The sequence below is a fragment of the Phyllostomus discolor genome, chromosome 1, assembly GCF_004126475.2.
Source record: "Phyllostomus discolor isolate MPI-MPIP mPhyDis1 chromosome 1, mPhyDis1.pri.v3, whole genome shotgun sequence".
Classification (NCBI taxonomy): Eukaryota; Metazoa; Chordata; class Mammalia; order Chiroptera; family Phyllostomidae; genus Phyllostomus; species Phyllostomus discolor.
In genome coordinates, this window is record NC_040903.2 from 33,631,776 (window position 1) to 33,650,899 (window position 19,124).

The 19,124-nt window shown below is 36.4% G+C and overlaps 1 protein-coding gene across 2 annotated transcripts in view; it reads right to left on the bottom strand.

The window, feature by feature from the left end:
* Positions 1-255: 255 nt before the first annotated feature.
* Positions 256-19,124, bottom strand: part of PPAT (phosphoribosyl pyrophosphate amidotransferase) — a 35,620-nt gene continuing 16,751 nt past the window's right edge. The window contains exons 2-11 of one of the 2 annotated variants that reach the window (XM_028506148.2): positions 10,792-10,858; positions 10,022-10,228; positions 8,033-8,145; positions 7,789-7,931; positions 7,196-7,268; positions 6,459-6,610; positions 5,958-6,085; positions 4,794-5,015; positions 2,509-2,629; positions 256-1,233 (exon numbers count right to left, since the gene is read on the bottom strand). In XM_028506148.2, the coding sequence (XP_028361949.1) occupies positions 1,037-1,233; positions 2,509-2,629; positions 4,794-5,015; positions 5,958-6,085; positions 6,459-6,610; positions 7,196-7,268; positions 7,789-7,931; positions 8,033-8,145; positions 10,022-10,228; positions 10,792-10,858 (1,423 nt within the window). In that variant the 3' untranslated portion in view covers positions 256-1,036. Of the gene's footprint in view, positions 1,234-2,508; positions 2,630-4,793; positions 5,016-5,957; positions 6,086-6,458; positions 6,611-7,195; positions 7,274-7,788; positions 7,932-8,032; positions 8,146-10,021; positions 10,229-10,791; positions 10,859-19,124 lie in introns of both variants that reach the window. The other variant, XM_036020904.1, reaches the window with a different exon arrangement.

Sequence of the window (19,124 nt, forward strand, 5' to 3'; positions counted from 1 at the left end):
AGCAAAATATAACCAAAGACACTGAAATAGGCGATAGTCTCACAGTGGCCAGAGGGGAGAGAAGAGAGAATTTCAGGGGGGAATGGGTAGGGATTACAGGAACAAATTTGGAGGACACATGGACAAAAACTAGGGGTGGGGGGGTAATGGGGGGAAGGGGGGAGGGTTGGGTGGAGGGGCTGGAACAGGAGTAGGGGGGAGAAAACTGTACTTGAACAATGATTGAAATTAAAAAAAAAAAAAAGAGAGAGAGAAATGGTAAATAGCCCATTAAACACGTGGGGGAAAAGTGAGGCACAAAAAGGCATTAAAAAAAGATTTGTCTAAAGTTAGACAAGAATGCCAAAGTCATGCTTACAATCAGAACTCTACAGATTTGACACATTTGGGGTAAAACAGATTCAAAATTTGCATGAAATGTTATACTTAACGTGTCTTGTTTGTGTCACATCATCTCATTCTAACTGCTTGCAAACTCTTTAAATCACGGACCTGGCAAGTGCCACTTACCACCTGCCTTTTCTGACCAGGTGAAAATAGCTAGCTGTTGCCTGTGTAAAAAAAAAAAATGCCAATATTGTTGTATTATATGAAACTAGCAAGGTTCAATTATGAAAATATTCCATAACTGAATTTCAATAACACCTAAGAAACATTCCACAAAATTCTATAAGAATTTGTGGTAAGGTATATAGTATGTGGCAATCCTGTCTAAAATTGAAAATTTTTAGATAACCCAACCTTTATATTACTGTTGATGATCTCATAATGGATAGCCTCAAAGTACTAAACTACTAAAATAAAACTGAGAAGATAATCCAAGTTCCTAGATAACACCAAAATATTTAGGATTATTAAAGAGAGCAAAGCACTTTGGTACCCTTTTCAGGGAAAAAAAGATGTCAAAACTTACAAAGGTGAACATAATCATGTGTCATTTACATTGACCAACTGGGTAACACTAATGGATAAGATGTAACCATTCTAACTCCTTGACCAACTTCATATCTTGAAACATCGTATCTACTGCTACAAGCTACCAATCCAATTCCACAGGGTATTTTCCAGTGAGACAAGCTGTACAATGACCATTCTTTTCAAAGCATTCTACACCATTCCCATTTTCCTGAATCCTAATATCTTGCTTTTTCACTTTCTGTTTTTTAAATGTTATCCCTTCTTGTACAGATGAAACCAGTCCTTCTACTGACAGATATACGACACTGTTTGCTCCTGTAGGAGAAAAGAGAGAAAAAGAAAAAGGACGTGAGACTTCTTTTGGAATGGAAGACTGGCCCTGGCTGGGTAGCTCAGTTAGTTAGAGCATTGAACCAATACACCAAGGTTGATAAACCAAGGTTGCAGATTCGATCCCTGGTCAGGGCACATAAGGTGACTCAATCAATGAAGGTATAAATAACGAACACCAAATCAATGGTTCTTTTTCTCCCTCCAAATTGTAAAGATAAGACTGTAGGTCTCATTCCAAAAAAATAAAATAAGGAGTTAAAAATAAAAATAAAAAATAAAAGTTAAAAAGAGAATACTTACAAAGAAAAACTTAAGCCAATTTAAAAATTTCTCCTTTACTTCTCTTAAAAATACATAAATAAAAAACTAAAAATTTAAAAAAATAAGTGTGTATGGGAGAAATCAATGAAACTTGAGGCCTTTATTTTTTTAAATTTTAAATTGGAATTTAAGAGATGATTTAAAAAGCAGTGAATGCTTCAAATCTAGAACAGATTCGTAAGGCTTCAGGAATAATTTTCATGATTAAGAAAGTAGATTTTAAAGTCAAGAAAATCTGGGTTCTTTTCATAGGTCTACTTTTTTATCTCTAAGATAAGGGAAACACTGCCTCACTGTAGAGTTTGGTGATAATACAGATATGTTATTACAATAATACAGATACGTTCCTAGAAGGGTGAGTGCTCACAATGTATCAATTGGGTGATGTTCAAAATATTTTAACTGGCACGGCATAAGCATAACCAATTAAAAGAAACACTGGCTGAACATCTATGTGCCATTGGAATAGTTTATACTTCACCTGAGTTTAAAAGGCACATGTCTTATGCAGGATAACCTAGCTCTCCAAGTCTTCTGACCTCATTATTAAAGATAAGCTGACATAAGCTCTTCACTTTATTTGTGTCCACATCCAAATTATTATACTAGAATCATTCTATACTAGAATGATTTCTGGTGAAGTCATTTTTGTTTTTCTTAGGATCTGACTTTTGGGAGACTTTAACTGATATATATGCATGCGGGTTCCTCTGCCTGAATGGCCTTTCTTCCTTTTTCTCTGATCTCACCTTGATCTAGCTCGCCAACACAGCACCCCACTGCGGTGTGTATGTACACCAGGCACCCTCGAGATTCAGAATAATGTTCAATATCTGCTCAACATAGACAGCATCTACTTTTAACTAAAACTTGACACTTTTTTATTTAAAAAGTGTAAAGATTGAAAACAAAGTTTACAGAAACTTTAATACCCACCAAGATACTCAGCAAGCTGCTCAAATTCTGGTTTATTGGCAATAAGCTCTTCTTTTGTTGGTATGTTTATTCCCATGAAGCATGGATATCTAATTGGTGGTGAAGCTACTCGAATATGTACCTTGGAAAGAAATCATTTTACACACTCATTGTTAAAATAATTATACAAAATGCTGTCACTGAAAAATGTAACATAAAATCATTTTTACAGAATATTTAATAACAACATAATGGGAAATAAAGCAAACTACAAAATTTCTGTTGTTGAATGATAGACGAAAAGGAATCCTGAAAAATCATTTGGCGTACATACAGGACTCCAACGTTCAGTCAAAACTACTTTCAGAATTCATTCATTACCAACGAATCCTACTTGAATAGCCCTGCTCTAGATTCCAAAGTGTCTGGGACAACAACTTAAAAATGTCAGCCACTCATAAAGAAGGACTCCTGTTACAGAGCTGCCCACTGTTTCCTTCTGTCACCTGTTAACGAGGACATTTCTTCTGTTCTCCGATTTTTCATCACGTGACAACTTTATTTTTCTAGGACCATCTCCATTTTCTCTTGTAACACTTAAATGTTCCCTTTGCCCACCTGTTATTTTACCTTTTTAAAAAGAATAACAACCAATTATCAGGATATAACAAAAATCCTTCCTATTTTAAAAAGCTGTTTTTGTCTATTATTTTGTGTTATTGTCAGCTTTTTATCAGGTGTATTTACATGGCTGCAATCAATGTCCACATTAAATTTTTATCATTGCTACAACAACAAAGATCTTCCCAAGTTATGAAGTCTTCATTATGAAGTCTTTTTAATTGTTGCATTAGATTTCATCATACTGATGTATCAGTTTATATTTCCTACTGGTAGATATATAAGCCATTTCTCCTTCTTTTGTCTTTGTCTATTTTTTCTTATTACTGTAATAGATGTTGAATTTGCTTTATACCTCTTTGTTTTTATTACATTAGTTTTCATAGAATTCCAGATTATAATCAGTCATAAAAAAGGATGAAGAATCATAATTATCTTTGAAGCTTTCTAAATATAGTCATACTGCTTTCCATATCACTTTCTCCTACACTAGATTTGACTTTTAAATCCATCCAACTATTAATTGTAAATGATATCTCACTTCTGTAATTTGAATTACTGAAATATTTACTTAGAATAAGCTTTGCAATTTAAAAATATAACCTAGTGTGTCAAATTTATTACAGTGGGATTAGTTCTACGTCTTCAAAGAAAGTAATTAATACTCTAAAAACTTAAAGTACTGTTTTGTAGCTTTAGTTAGTCTTTAAGTTAATTTTTTAAAACTTTAAGCTTTTCTTTTTTTTTTCTCTTCCATTTTCTTGAAATTATTGGAGTCGTACTGGTTAACAAAATCATACAGGTTTTAGATGCACAATTTTACAACACATCATCTGTACACTGCACTGTGTGTTCACTCCCCCAAATCTCTGTCCATCACGGTTTATTCCCACATACCCTCTTCCACCACCCCCAACCCCTCCTCCCTACTTTAATCATCACACTGTTGTCTGTGTCTATGAGTTGTTTTCCTCTTTGCTCAACTCCTCCACCCTCCTCACTAATACACCCGAGACAGCTGCCAGACTGCTCTCTATCTGTAAGTCTGTGTTTCTTTTGCTTGTCATTTCATTTTGTTACAATACGTGTCTTTCTCTGACTGGCTTATTTCATTTAGCATAATGCTCTCCAGGTCCATCCATACTGTTGCAAAGGGTAAGATTTCCTTCTTTTTATACCCAAGTACCACAGCTTTTTTAAATCTCATGTACTGACAGACACTTGTCTTGCTTCTAAATCTTGGCTAATGTAAATAAAACTGCAATGAACATAGGGTGCATATATTCCTTTGAATCAGTATTTTGAGTTTCTTTGGATAAATTCCCAGAAATGGAATTTCTAGGTCATAAGACAGTTCTATTTTGAATTTTTAGGTAACTCTATACTGCTTTGCACATTGATTTCAGTCTGTATTCCAACCAACAGTGCAACCAAAAGCTTAAAGAACTTTAAGCTTTTCTACTGAGCTTTGTAATCTATTAAGAATTAATTTAGTATATAGTTTAAAAGTGGTTATTACATGTTTTTCACATTGTTGCAGTTATTTTTAAACACACTTAACTTGAAAAATGTCAGTTTATTATATTGAACTATGCATTTTCATTCACTGTCCTGAGTTGCAATTTTTATGCCAGTACCATATTATTAATTATTGGTGCTTTGGGATATGTTTTAATACTACTTACCTCTTTTGCACCAGATTCTTTGAGCAACTTGATGATAGGTGAGATGGTATTGCCTCTCACAATTGAATCATCTATAAGAACAATTCTTTTGCCTTTAAAGTTGTCTGACAATACTCCGAATTTTTTTGCAACACCAAGCTGTCTTAATCTCATGTTTGGCTGAATGAAGGTTCTTCCTACATACCGGTTTTTACACAGCACCTCCACATACGGGAGCCCGCACTGACAGAGAATAAATAAAAGGACAATGAGCAGCAATATACAGAGAACTTTAGGTTCCTATTTTCTCTAGGTCATTTTCAGTATGTCTGTAAAAATTTAAAGTGTTGTTATTCTGCACTCTCTGTTATGCAATTACAATTTTCCTTCATTATTTAAACTGTAGGGGGAAAAGGCAAAAAGAAAAATCACTGCAAATAATATACTTGGTGGGAAAACCAATTCACTTTGCTAGAGTTTGTACTGCTTCTCTCTTAAATATTATTTCTCTGTAATGGAAGAGAACACTAAGCATGTAAAGACATGACAAAGAATAAATTACTGTCAGAAAAAGCAACCTATTTAAAACCAGGAGACTAAGGAAATGCAGTCTATGAGGTGATTTATCCATCTCAAGCCTATACTTCTCTAAAATTGGCACACATTATTTCTTTTAAAAATTAGTAAGCCAAACTTTTCAACATAGTGAATGTTCAGTAATGTCTATATATATTCATGATGTTATCTTTTTTTAAGATTTTATTTATTTATTTTTAGAGAGAGGGTAAGGGAAGGAGAAAGAGAGGGAAAGGAACTACAATGTGTAGTTGCCTTTCACATACCCCCCCACTGGGGACCTGTCCCACAACCCAGGCATGTGCCCTGACTGGGAATTGAACTACGACCCTTTGGTTCTCAGCCCATGCTGAATCCACTGAGCTACGCCAGCCAGGGCTCATGATGTAACTTTTTTAAAATGAAGATCATTCTCCGAGTCTTCAGGTGAACCTTTCTGCGGGCTCCCCTAAAACAGTACCATGGAATGAAAAGGCTGGAAAGTAAATAACTCTTGTAAAGGAACCAACATTTTCTTTTTACTTACAAAAAACTGAGTTTCTCTCTATACACAAGGAATCCCAATTCCACTGCTACAAGAACAACTCACTGAGCGTTAAGAGAAAATACCTTTCCAGCATAACCAAGAGCAGCGGGTGTAGCCGATTCTGGCACAGTGCTAACCAAATCCGCATCCACAGGGGCTTCGATTGCCAGCTGCTGCCCACACCGGTACCTCACTGTGTAAACCATTTGGTCTGTAATGTTTGAAAAGGAAATTGATCATTTTTATGTAGTATAATATAACATAGAATAATATCACTATTCTAAGAAACTACCTTATTAGAACTCTACAGATTAAGTACAAAAAGACATATAAAAGCACTAAAGTATAAATACATAAACTTAGAAATTCACTATTTTTGAAAAAGTGACCTCAATACATATATTGAAAACCATAATACTTACTCCTTAAGGGAAAACAACACCCAAGAGTCACATAAAAGGTAAAAATTGTGATCTTATGACTTGGAGACCCAGTGTCGTATCCACAATGTGCCTTCAAAGGGCCAAAGGATGCCTTTGTGTAATGAGATAACAGATTCATATTAATAAAGGCATTTTACTCACCTTCAAATATACTATCTGGTCTTGCAAAATAAACATACTCAAAGATACAGAAAGCCATTGGGTTTCCTCCAGACCTTGGTATGACAGCAAGACTTTGGACTTTATGTCTAGATATTTCCACAATTTCTCCAGGTAAGACTTCACGGTAATATCTTAGGAAACAGTGTTAAAAAAGACTTTAAATAAGCTCAAGGCTGATAATAACATTTATTATAAAGTATACACAGAGTCCCTTCCCTTATAAAGGAAAGATGGTTCAATTTAATATAAAGTCTAGAGATAGCTTTACAAAATAAATAATACTCCTCTAGCAATAATTTCTGTAAATCTGTTACCCCTAAATTCTAACTAAAAACCAAAAACAAAAACAAAACCTCTTTGTACATGAGGGGGGTGGGACAGAAAAGGCCCTAACTTTTATTGATTTTTCAAAGAATAAAGGCTAGAGAACATTTTTATGCTGGCTTAAATTTTTTTTTTATCGTAGATATTCCTTGTTGAGGAGAATTCTTCCCTTCTAAAATGTCTCATGGCATTTTGAAAGCAAAATGCCAGTTTCAGAATTAGAAGATACTACTGGAACTTTAAAGCCAGTGTAAATGCTGAGCACCATGTATAGAAAACCCTGCATTTATAAATATGTCTTCTAGGAGACATCAAAAGAAACTTTTATGTAAAGGCTTTTACAGATTTTTGTTGGTGTGGGAAAACCTAATATACTAAATAAGAAAACTTACCTTGCACCAATAGATAAAAAGCTACAAGATTCTGAAGACACCACCCATCCTTCCGTTTCTAAAGATTTTTTCTCTGTAAATCACAAGACAATTCAGTTAATGGATTCAAGAAATTTTAAAAGAGGCTACATATTTCAAGACAATTAAATACCAAATAGATACATAATTTTTAAAAATCCATAGCATATCCATTTCCATGACTTTAAGAGCACATGGATCCTCATTTGCCTTGATCCAAAGGTAAAAATTAATGATCCCAAGATTCCTTCAAGCATTTCATGGTTCAAACAAGACATCTGATAAATCAGTAAGAAAAATCACTGAAATCATACTTCACAAATGAAAAAGCTAGACAAAGGATATGAATAGACAACTTAGATACAAAAAAATAAGAATGTTAAATATATTAAAAGTGGCTCATTGTCTGAAATACTCAAGGAAATGTACTTTAAAAATAAGTAGCATTTTTTTCTTTTTCACCCAGCCCCTTCTCAGTCATATGCTTCCAATATACATAACAATTTCAGGGTGTGCCAACAGAACCAGGAACTAGAAAAGCATTAGGAAATTATATTCCTTCTGAAGTTCATTACCTTTATTTATATCAGATACAGGAATAAGACGACCAATGCATAGAGGGCGATTTCCATAGGGATCTCGTACTGCATAAATAACATCTCTGTGCATAATAAGTAGGGAATATGCTGTGGGTGCTTCCTTCATTAAGTTTTTAATCCTAGAATTAATTAAATAATTGAATGAATACTTTCATTTATAAACACATGCTAGGCAAAGCTTTCATTATCAGAGCTGCAAGCTTAAATTTACTACGTTTACCTTGCTACCCAGTCTGGAGTATCATCCCGTTCCTGCGGAGGGGTATATGCCAGTAACTGGGTGATCATCTCACTGTCAGAACTTGTTGACAGACCAATACCATGGCGCAGAAGCTAGTTAGAAGACAGAAAAGTGTAACCATTAGAGCTGCACTGCACTCCTCACCCAGTAGCCCACCGTAATGGGATAAGATAAGGCATTGTGTGGATGATACGTTATGGAAATCCTGCCTTCTGTTAATGGCATGTGCATATGATAATAGAACAGCTACGGGAGTTAGTCTCTGAAGGCTCTCTGGCAGGAAAGAAAGTGCTTCAGGAAGTGTACAGGAAAGCTTTTGAGAGCCAAGTATGAAGGAATGTAGAGCTGCGAAGGGGGAGAGAAGGGCTGAGAAGGCACAAGGATTGGGAATGTGGCTCTCGCTTCCTCAGCCCGTGACATCGCTGACAAAGAGGACACAGTCCCCTGAGACTGGCACTCTAGAGGGGGGCTCGCAAGCCGGGTTTGTTGGCTCACTGGTTACTAACTACTGATAGAGGGGAAGAAAGGAATCAAGTGTATTGAACAATAACATATAAAAGATGTAATAAAATTTGGTTGAGTACACTCTGTGATGATGAGCAGGTTCTGAGAAAGTCTGACCAGGACACGGGCATCGCCACTGTCACGCAGAGGCTGAGGTTAAACAGACACCACAGAACATTTTCAGGGGGCAGCTGAATGTGTACAGATGAAGTCCAGCACCTGGGTGTTATGTCTAGCAATTGAACTGAACTTGTAGTGGTTATCTGCAAGTGGTGAGTTTTAAAATTAATTTTATTTCATTTTTATATTCTTCTATCTCAATTTAAAAAAAATTTAATTTGGGGACAAAAACCCCCTACATATTATTGTTATTTAGAATGCCAGAGCCTAAGAAGAGGGCAGGAAGGACAGAGCTTTGGGAAATAACTTAAGCTGGAATTGAAAATAGAAGGACAAGTTGTACAGAAACGTGGCTTCTAAATCTTTTTCACTCATCAATTCACCATCAAATTCTTTAACTATTAATCCAGTATGAAATACCTGGCTCTGGAATGCTAAAGAGATAATGGCGGGGGTTAGGGGGTGGAGGTGGCAGAGAGAATGTGCATGTCTGTGTTACCTGTTATTAAATACTGCCTGAGGTTTTTATCTGAGGTTACCAAATGAAGATTATTGGGCCCTAATGAACTGAAGAAACTTGGCATGTATTAATGAATGGCAATAATGGATGAGTAAGAAGCTACCAGGAATATAAAAATACCAGGTAGTTTAAAAAGGGGAGAGGGAATGAAATGATAGGCGAAAAGATAGTCACAATAAAAACAAAAAGCTCCAGCCCTGGCTGGTGTGGCTTAGTGGACTGAGTGCCGGCCTGCGAACCAAAGGGTCGGCAGTTCGATCCCCAGTCTAGGGCAGGTACCTGGGTTGTGGCCAGGTCACCAGTGGGGAGTACACGAGAGGAAACCACATATTAATGTTTCCCTCCCTCTCTTTCATCCTCCCTTCTCCTCTCTAAAAATAAACAAAATCTTAAAAATAAATAAATAAAACACAAAGCTCCAAAACCCATGATATGAACAAAACAGAATGTAACTCGCTCTGCCCCTTTCTCAGGCTGTGTCCTGTAATTGTTTCCATATCACTTCTTCTTATATTTATAATCTGCAAGTTTACATTTCATTTTCTTCTTATGCTTTTAACACACGGGCAAAGCTAAGGTGATAGTTAAGAGTCCATAAACTATAAACCCTGACTTTGTGCTTCTAATAGCAACCATAAATCAACTTTTTCCAAATCTGGGTTGTGGGCTGGGTTCCCAGTGCGGGGAGGGGGGGCGAGGGGGGCAGTGGGGGCAGGGTGTGCACGTCAGGCAACCACAAGTTGATGTTTCCCTCTCTGTCTCCCTCCCTTCTCCTCTGTCCAAAAATAAATCTTTTTTTAAAAAAATGTTTTAAAGAAACTTACCTTTTTCCTTAATCGAGCAGCATTGACCAATTCACCATTGTGTGCCACAGCTATTTTCCCGTGAAGTGTTTCAACAACAAAGGGCTGACAGTTTTCTAATTCACAGTTTCCTGTCGTAGCATACCTCGTGTGTCCAATCCCAAGATTTGAAGTATATAATTTCTTCAAATTGTCTTCAGTAAAGACATGATTTATGAGACCCATTCCCTTGCAAAGTCAAAGTAAAAACTCATCTTAGAAAAAACAAACTAGTGGCTAGTGAGTAAAGGCTTTAATGAGCCTCTGCTCAGGCACTCACAAATTAGACAGAGCAGTTCACTTAATTTCTCTGTGCTTCAGAATGCTAATTTTAAAAAAGGACTTAATTGTAAGAACTGTAAAGCATTTTTTAAAAATTGAGGTGAAATTCACATAACAAACTAACCATTGCAAAGAAAACCATTCAGCGGCATTTAATACATTCACAATGTTGAATTTGAAGGGCTGGTGTATTAAGCACAAAATTTGTCAAATACCATAAACTAAGTTATTTGCATTTTAAAAATTCAAAGCATGTTAAAGTATTTAAATATATGACCTGCTTGCATCAGTCTAGCAAACAATCACTGGGAAAGAAATGCACCCTAATTTGACAAATAGAAATGGTTGATACAAAGATTAACTTTTATGTGCAAATTATTTATTCAGATTTCCTTCTCCCACCCTCATATATTAGTTAACATCTGGCTATTGTTACCTTTATAATCAACTTTTTTTATATTCAAATATACCTTGTGTGTTCTGTATGTTGGTACTGAATTCCCATCACTGGTGACAATACCAGCACTCTCCTGGCCCCTGCAAATATAAGAAAATATCAACTTAAACTTACCCCATTGAGTTAATCAACTTTAGGAAACATTCTTTTCTCAAAAGAATTGATAAGTTCAGTCTGACAACACATTAAATACTACTAGTACTTAATAGTAGTATTTAATACTACTAGTATTTAATACTACCATTGAGTATTCTACTCATGACAATAATTTGCAGTAGCAGATGATATTGTCTGACTTCTAATATGCCAGGCACTGCCTTAACATTTACATGAATGATTTCAGTTATAGGCTTTCACAATAATCCTATGAAGTAGTTACTCTGATTACCATTCCCATTTTACAGATGAGGACACTAAAGAAACAGAAGTCAAATAACTTGTCCAAGATCACACAGAAGTGGAACAACCAGGATTAGAACAGATAATCTGACCCCCAGAATTTGTGCTTCTCACTGCATAGTGGGTGACCTCTAAATGAAGTTGAATATGTAGATAAGTACATGGCTATACATGAAAATCTCCAAATAAAATAGCAGTTAAAATGCTTACTTGTAGTACTGGAATTATAAGCAAAACTTATTTTGATTTTGCTTTCTTGCACTTTCCAAATTTTCTCCAACAAACGACACTTTTGCTATCAGAAAAAAAATGCTGCATTTAAAAACCTTAAGCTGATCAGGCAATCTGTATCTCATTTCCTGCGTTAGTAATTTCAGGTGATGACACAGTCAAGAAAACCAAAAGCTAGCCCAGAGGTAGAGTGACACATGGTAAGGTTCAGAGGGTGTGTACCACTGTGGAGTACAAACTCAAATGATAAAGTAAAGGATCTAATTGTTCAGCAGTTTTTAATGGTTCTCAACAAGAGCTATAAGTATTAGATGTCTATTAATAAAATTGTGTTCCAAAGAATATATATCAACAGAGAAATAAAGTAAATCTCTACCATATATGTACATATACATTAATAATACTTTGATTTATTTGTAAAAAGAATCTCTTTCAAAATTACATATTATAATTGTTTAGGCATTTCAGTAGAAGAAAAACTACAACATTAAATGTACTTGCAAAGTAAAAAATCTAAAAAATTATTGAAATGATTTTACTAAATTATCGATGCATTAAATACTATGCTGAAAATATTACACACCCTAACAGACTGAATTATTTATGACTCAGGATTTACTTAGTGAAATGATGTGGTCTTTGAGTTAATGATAATAAAAGACTGACTGAGAGATTCATATCAGAGGAAAAAAAATTAACCTTAGCGATAAACCTTAGGGCAGAAAGAAGAACCTTTACCAAACCATTTCCAGACCAATTTAAAAAATCAACAATCATTTAGTAAACCAGACTAAATTATGTAAGAAGATAAATCTTATTTTAAAAATGGTTTTCTTTCCCTTTTGTCTCCAGGGCAATTTTTTCCCTTAAAAGCTGGAATGAATAAGGTCAGGGATCATTTAGGTCCAGTTTTCTTTAATCACACAGCCTGCTTATTTGGCAATTTCTCCTTACTCCCCTCAGGCTGCTTGTACCAGTTAAACTAGATCCTTCCAGCCATTGAGAGCTTATTGAAAATGAGCTGTCTGGTTTCCTAGGTAACAAAACCTTGGCTAGAAATAGTGAATCATTTCCAGGTCACTTTCAACATGGAGAGTGGAACAGGAAAGCACTGGACTGAAGAGGTTAAAGCTTTGCTTGCTAAGTGTCTGGGCAGGAAAAAATATATGAAGAAAACTTCATGGAACACTGAGAAATAAAGGAATACTTATTTACATTGCTGAGAGGCTGCAAGCTCTAGGAGTATACAGAGATTGAAAGCAATGCCTGGCAAAGTACAAAAATCTCAAATACACATATAGAACAGTTAAATATGCTCACAACTCTGGAGACAGCTCTAAAACTGTGAAATTCTTCTGTGATTTGGATGCAATCCTGCAGTACGAGCCTGCCATTCAATTAAAAGAGGAAGAGGCAAATGGCAGGTGCCTGGCAACGCTGAGCCAAAGTACATCCCCAGAGACCACGGAAGGTAAAAAGGAAAAGTGCCATTCTTTTGTTTTTACTCAGCCAGCTGCAAAATACAGGACTTCTGAGTCCATTTGATAAATACAGACTGAAATGTCAAAGGTGATTGAAACAACTGACCTGTCATGTTATTTTGTATAAGGTAGAAATTAATTTCAAAAAATGGTTAAAATACCACTATTTTTAAAATCTATAAAACAGAGGAAAAAGGCACTAAAATAACACTAACTGCTACTGTCAACTGCTCTTTATGTCTGATATGTTTTTGGAAAACAGAATGGTTTCTGAAAATATTTTAGGTTTAAATCCTGTAAGAGTGGCAAAAAAAAAAATCCGATATATTGTTTGACTACTGTTTTCCCACAGCTCCAAAAAGACAGAACTTTCTGCTTTATATTAACATTCCCATCTTCCTAAATTTATAAGGAAAAGCACTAAACCCCTGGCCAGGCGGGTCAGTTGTTTGGAACCTTCTGGTACACCAAAAGGTTGTGGTTCCAGCCCGGGTCTGGGTGTGTTTAGGAGGCAACCAATCAATGTTTTTCTCACATTGATATTCCCCCTCCCCTCCCCTCCCCTCCCCTCCCCTCCTCTCCTCTCCTCTCCTCTCCTCCTTTCCTTCTCCTCTCCTTCTCCCTCCCTTGCTCTCCCTCTCTCTCCATAATCAAACATATCCTCAGGTAGGGATTTTTTAAAGTTATTTAAAAAGCACTACAATACTAAGACGTGATAAACAACTTCATTACTTGTTTGGAAGAACAGCTCCATTTTAACAATAGGTAAAATAAAAATAGACTTGATAGGTTAAATGATTTAGATATTGAAACAAGGTTCCAACATGCTGTATTGTTACATCCAGCACTATTAACAGAGAAATTGCTCACTGTCTGCAGAAACCAAATACATAACTAGGCAAAGTGGAGAAATCAAAAGCAGTAATGACATTTCCCCCATAGCCCAAGTCTTACAGATGCTATTTTTAAGAGCAGAAATGTTCAATTCAATTAAAAATCTATAATACCTACTTTGTGTGTACGCCATTGTATGCAATCTAACCACAGAACGGAGAGAACCATGAAGAAATGTAATACCCAAGAGGATATGGTAACTGGAATAATAAAGGTACCAAATGAGAAAGAAGGTGGTTAAAATGAGAGATTGCGGTTGCATTTGGGTTGACCTGGGTTATCTGAACATCTTGTTTAAAGTTTATTAATAAGTCATTTGGTTAAAAAACCCCACTCCACTTACATACTCTCTTTACATTTTTTAAAAGTATATTTTATTGATTGATATTACAATTGTTCCATGTTTTCCCCTTTATTTCCCTCTCGCCTGCACCCCTCTAAAAGCATTCTCCCCCCTTTAGTTCATGCCCATGGGTCATACATATAAGTTCTTTGGCTTTTCCATTTCTCATACTATTCTTAACCTCCCCCTGTCTATTTTGTACCTACCATTTATGTTTCTTACTTCCTGTACCTTTTCCTCCATTCTCTCCCTCCCCTTCTCCACTGATAACCCTCTGTGTGATCTCCATTTCTGTGATTCTGTTCCTGTTCTAGTTGTTTGCTTAGGTTGTTTTTGGTTCAGTTGCTAGTTGTGAGTTTGTTGTCATTTTACTTTTGATATTTTTCATCATCATCTTTTTCTTACATAAGTCCCTTTAACATTTCATATAACAAGGACTTGGTGATAATGAACTCCTTTAACTTGACCTTATCTGGGAAGCACTTTATCTGCCCTTCCATTCTAAATTTTAGCTTTGCTGGATAAAGTAATCTTGGATGTAGGTCCTTGCTTTGCATAACTTTGAATACTACTTTCCTGCCCCTTCTTGCCTGCAAAGTTTCTTTTCAGAAATCAGGAAACTCATTTGTAGGTAACTGTCTCCTTTTCTCTCCCTGCTGTTAAGATTCTCTCCTTATCTTTAATCTTAGGTGGTATAATTATGATGTGCCTTGGTGTGTTCCTCCTTGGGTCCAACTTCTTTGGGACTCTGAACTTCCTGTACTTCCTAGAAGTCTATACCCTTCCCCAGGTTGGGGAAGTTCTCATTATTTTTTCAAATAAGTTTTCAATTTCTTGGTCTTCCTCCTGTCTTTCTGGTACCCCTATGATTCAGATGTTGGAAAATTTAAAGTTGTGCCAGATGTTTCTAAGCCTCTCCTCAGTTTTCTGAATTCTTGTTTCTTCATTCTGTTCTGGTTGAATATTTATTTCTTCCTTCTGCTCCAAACTGTTCCTTTGAGACCCAGTTTCCTTCCCCTCACTGTTGGTTCCCTGTATATATTTCTTTATTTCACTTTGCATAGCCTTTACTTTTTCCTCTATTTTGCAACCATACTCAACCATTTCTGTCAGCATCCTGATTACCAGTGTTTTGAACTCTGCATTTGTTAGGTACTTTTTCTGGAGCTTTGATCTATTCTTTCATTTGGGCCATATTTCTTTGTCTCAGCATACCTGTCACATAGTAAAAGGCAGAGCCTTAGGTATTCACCAGGGTTGGGCAACCCACATCTCTGTGTTGTGGCAGAGGGGTCAGAGAGGGAACAATGCCACTTGCTCGGCTCTCTGCTGGCTTTTGGTCACTTCCTCTGCTGCTACCCACAAGCAAATTGGGCTTTCTGGTGCTGATTCCCTGGTGGGTGGGTTTGTGTATGTTCTAGAACCCTGTGGGTTGCTCCAACAAACTCTCCTGTGAGGCTAGGAGTTTCTCCGGCCACCACAACCCCAACAGATTCTTACAGCCAGAGGTTTTGAAGCACTGGAACCCTGGGTTGCACCATCTGTCTCGCTTCCTAGTTGTTCCTCCCGGTTTGTACGCACACAAATGTGGAATCGCCCAGTGTGCCAGCCACGGCCTTGCTGCATGTCTTCTCCACCCGCCCCTCCTACTGGTCTGGATGAATGTTCTGTAACTCCTTGGTTGTCCAACTTCCATACATTTCAAATTTGTGGCTGTTCTGGTTGATTTTTGTTTTTAAATTTGTTGTCATCCTTCTTTCAGTTATGCGAGGAGGCAAAGTGTATCTGCATACGTCTCCATCTTGGCTGGAAGTCAGTCCCTTTACATTCCTGATGCTATACCAAATTCTGAGAAAGCTCTGCAGTCAATACCATGTTATACAGCAATTACATTATTTTATTCAGTTAATCACCTTGCACTTTCCATCATTTAAATACTTTCAATATTGACTACTGATAAGAAATCACTCAGCTTCTCAAAGGCCTTGATTTTTATAGGAGGTTAGCCTACTGAAGATGTGTGTGCTAATATCTCTACTTCTTAACAGAGTCTTCATCTAGTCTATTCAGCTGCCTGCATGGCTGCAAACTCGGAAGTTTTACTCAGGAGCAGACGGCCCATAACTACAGCTTAGCCATGTATGTCTAAGGTATCTCAATCCCCCAGTTTAAAAACCAAACTCTCTTCTCCCATCAAAATTGATCCTGCTCCATATTGTTTCCACCTTAGTATCACTGTATTCCTGATCACTTCAATAGAAACATTTGAGGTATCTTTGACCTTTGGTCAGTCACTAAGTCTTTAAAAAAAAAACTGACTTCATGTCAATTGGGATATAAAGAAATATACATGACCTCTGTTGCCTTACAATTTTGGCTGATTTTTATGTGACCTACAGAATTCAGAAGTTTTTGATGTAATCAGTTAGGCCCTTTTATAAGGCATAGAAAGCTCCCCTTTATCTAGATCTGATTAATTTCAATGTCTTCTGTTTTTTGTTGTTGTTTTGTTTTTTGTTTTTTTTTTGCATAACCAGCAAAACTTATATTGGTGTATGGTAAACTGAAGAAAAGAAGAAAACATGCTGTTAGGATCAACCTCGTGCAAGTGGTAAGGGCAAAGAATCTGGTCCTCTTTCCTTTTCCTTTTTTTTTTTTTTAAATAATTTGTATTTTGGTAAAGTCTATTATGTTGTTTTATCATACTTCTTTTTAAAAAAAGATTTTATGTATTTTTAGAGAGAGGGGAAGGGAAAGAGAAAGAGAGGGAGAGAAACATCAATGTGTGGTTGCCTCTTGCACACCCCCAGCTGGGGACCTAGCCTGCAACCCAGTCATGTGCCCTGACTGGGAATCAAACCAGCAACCTGTTGGTTCGCAGGCCAGCACTCAATCCACTGAACTACACCAGCCAGGGCTGGTCCTCTTTTCTAGGCAGCAGGTAGCCTGGCTGAGCTTTGGCAAAGGATCCAAACACAAAGTCTAAGAGGCATTTCACGCTCTGGAACTTATAATCATCCTCAACCTCAGAATACCTTTGGCTACTGCTGCCACATTCCTCCAGCGACCAAGTTTCCACTCTAGCTCCCTCCTCTTACCTTGATACAAATGCATCGGGAATAATAATTAAGAGTTTCAGTTTAACATCTCCAGGGCATGGGACTTCTGCATACACTTTCGGGATTCATACTAGAAATGATTAACTTAAGGAAAAACAAAAATCTTTAGGTGAGCTGTTGTTCTTTTACACTGGCCACCTGTATGTTAAGCTCCAGGCCCTTTTCTACTGATGTAAAAACCAGGTCCCAAACCAGAGGTAAACCCTACCTTTTTCCTTACTGGTCTCATCATCACACCAAGATGTTAAGTGACCTGAGTGTATCTGTGTCTTCTATAATTCTCTCTAAAGAGAATTCTTATGTCATTTCAGATTTTTAGTTTTCATATTCTCAATTAAACCCAAAACATTCCCTGAGAATTAGACTCAAATAATTATAAAACCTAATTTAAAGTTTTTGACAACTTTTAGTTTGAGAGTTTTAAATTGATATAATTGTGACATTTGAAAATCGTGGTACTTCCCTTTATTTTCCATTTGTTTTTCTATTTCAATATAGAAATCCCTAATATAATTTTGGAAATGACAACCAACATTCTTCTTTTTATTCTTTAATGGAATGTCTCTAAATATAATGGTGAATCCTGATTTTACATGAATGTTCATGCCATTTAAAACCACACCTAACAGTTGATCTAATGTAAAAGGTAATGCTATCTCTTTTTTTTTTTTTTTAGATTTTATTTATTTTTTTTTAGAGAGGGAAGGAAGGGAGAGAGAGAGAGAGAGAAACATCAATGTGCGGTTGCTGGGGGTCATGGCCTGCAACCTAGGCATGTGCCCTGACTGGGAATCGAACCTGTGACACTTTGGTTCGCAGCCCGCGCTTAATCCACTGAGCTACGCCAGCCAGGGTGGTAATGCTATTTCTGTTGCACAGTAAGCAAAACTGTAAAAATATATGAAAAGATATGAAATAAATCTTTTTTTAAAAATCCTCAACCAAAGACATGTTTACTGATTTTAGAGAAAGGAAGGGGGGGAGAAAAAGAGGGAAGGAGAGAAAGAGAAACATCAATATGAGAAAGAAATATGGACCTGTTGCCTCCAGTAGGAGACCCAACCCAGGATCAGACACACAGCCTAGGTGTGTGTCCTGAATGGGAATCAAACCTGCAAGTGTGTGTGTGTGTATGGGAAGACTTTCCAACCAACTGATTCACTGGGCCAGGACAAGATGAATAAATCTTTAATTCAGAAATTACAAAGAGCAATCAAAATGTACTTAGCTACCTCCTGATCAGTAGGCAACCTCACTCTGATTATAATCATCTTCAACCTCTGTGCCAATCGAATTCCAAATTCTGCCTGCTGGCTTCCTTTGAAATGTTTACTTTTTTCCTCAACATTACCCTCCTCCTTTAATTAACTGAAAAAGTAGCCAATTCCTCACTTTATAAAATCCTGTATAAAAAACCCAAACTATAAACAAGGAAATTAGGGACAGACTTCTTCATTTTTCAAGGTTGGCATGTTCTTTTAAATGACACGTTCTTTGTCCATTTAAGCATAACTTACAATACACATCTGTCACAGATCTATAAAACTTCACGGATATGATCAAATTCAGCTCAAGCTACTAGCATTACTAGTTACGTTCGTCTAATTTTTATTTTTCTAGTACTTATTTCTAAAAGGAATTCTGTTATCTTTTCAGGCCAAATGCCAGTTACATTAGAAGATAAGGAAGACGTCTCAGGAAATCCTTTACCTTTGGTTTCTCATGTCAGACCAACGGGACTCAGTCTAGAATTAATTTGTTTCCCTCATTTTTACCAATCTATACTAAAAAAACCATTTTTAAAACAAATGTTTTCTTTTAGAAGGATAAATTACCTAAAAAGATTAGCCTTCAAATTTCTAACCTTTATTCTTTAAGT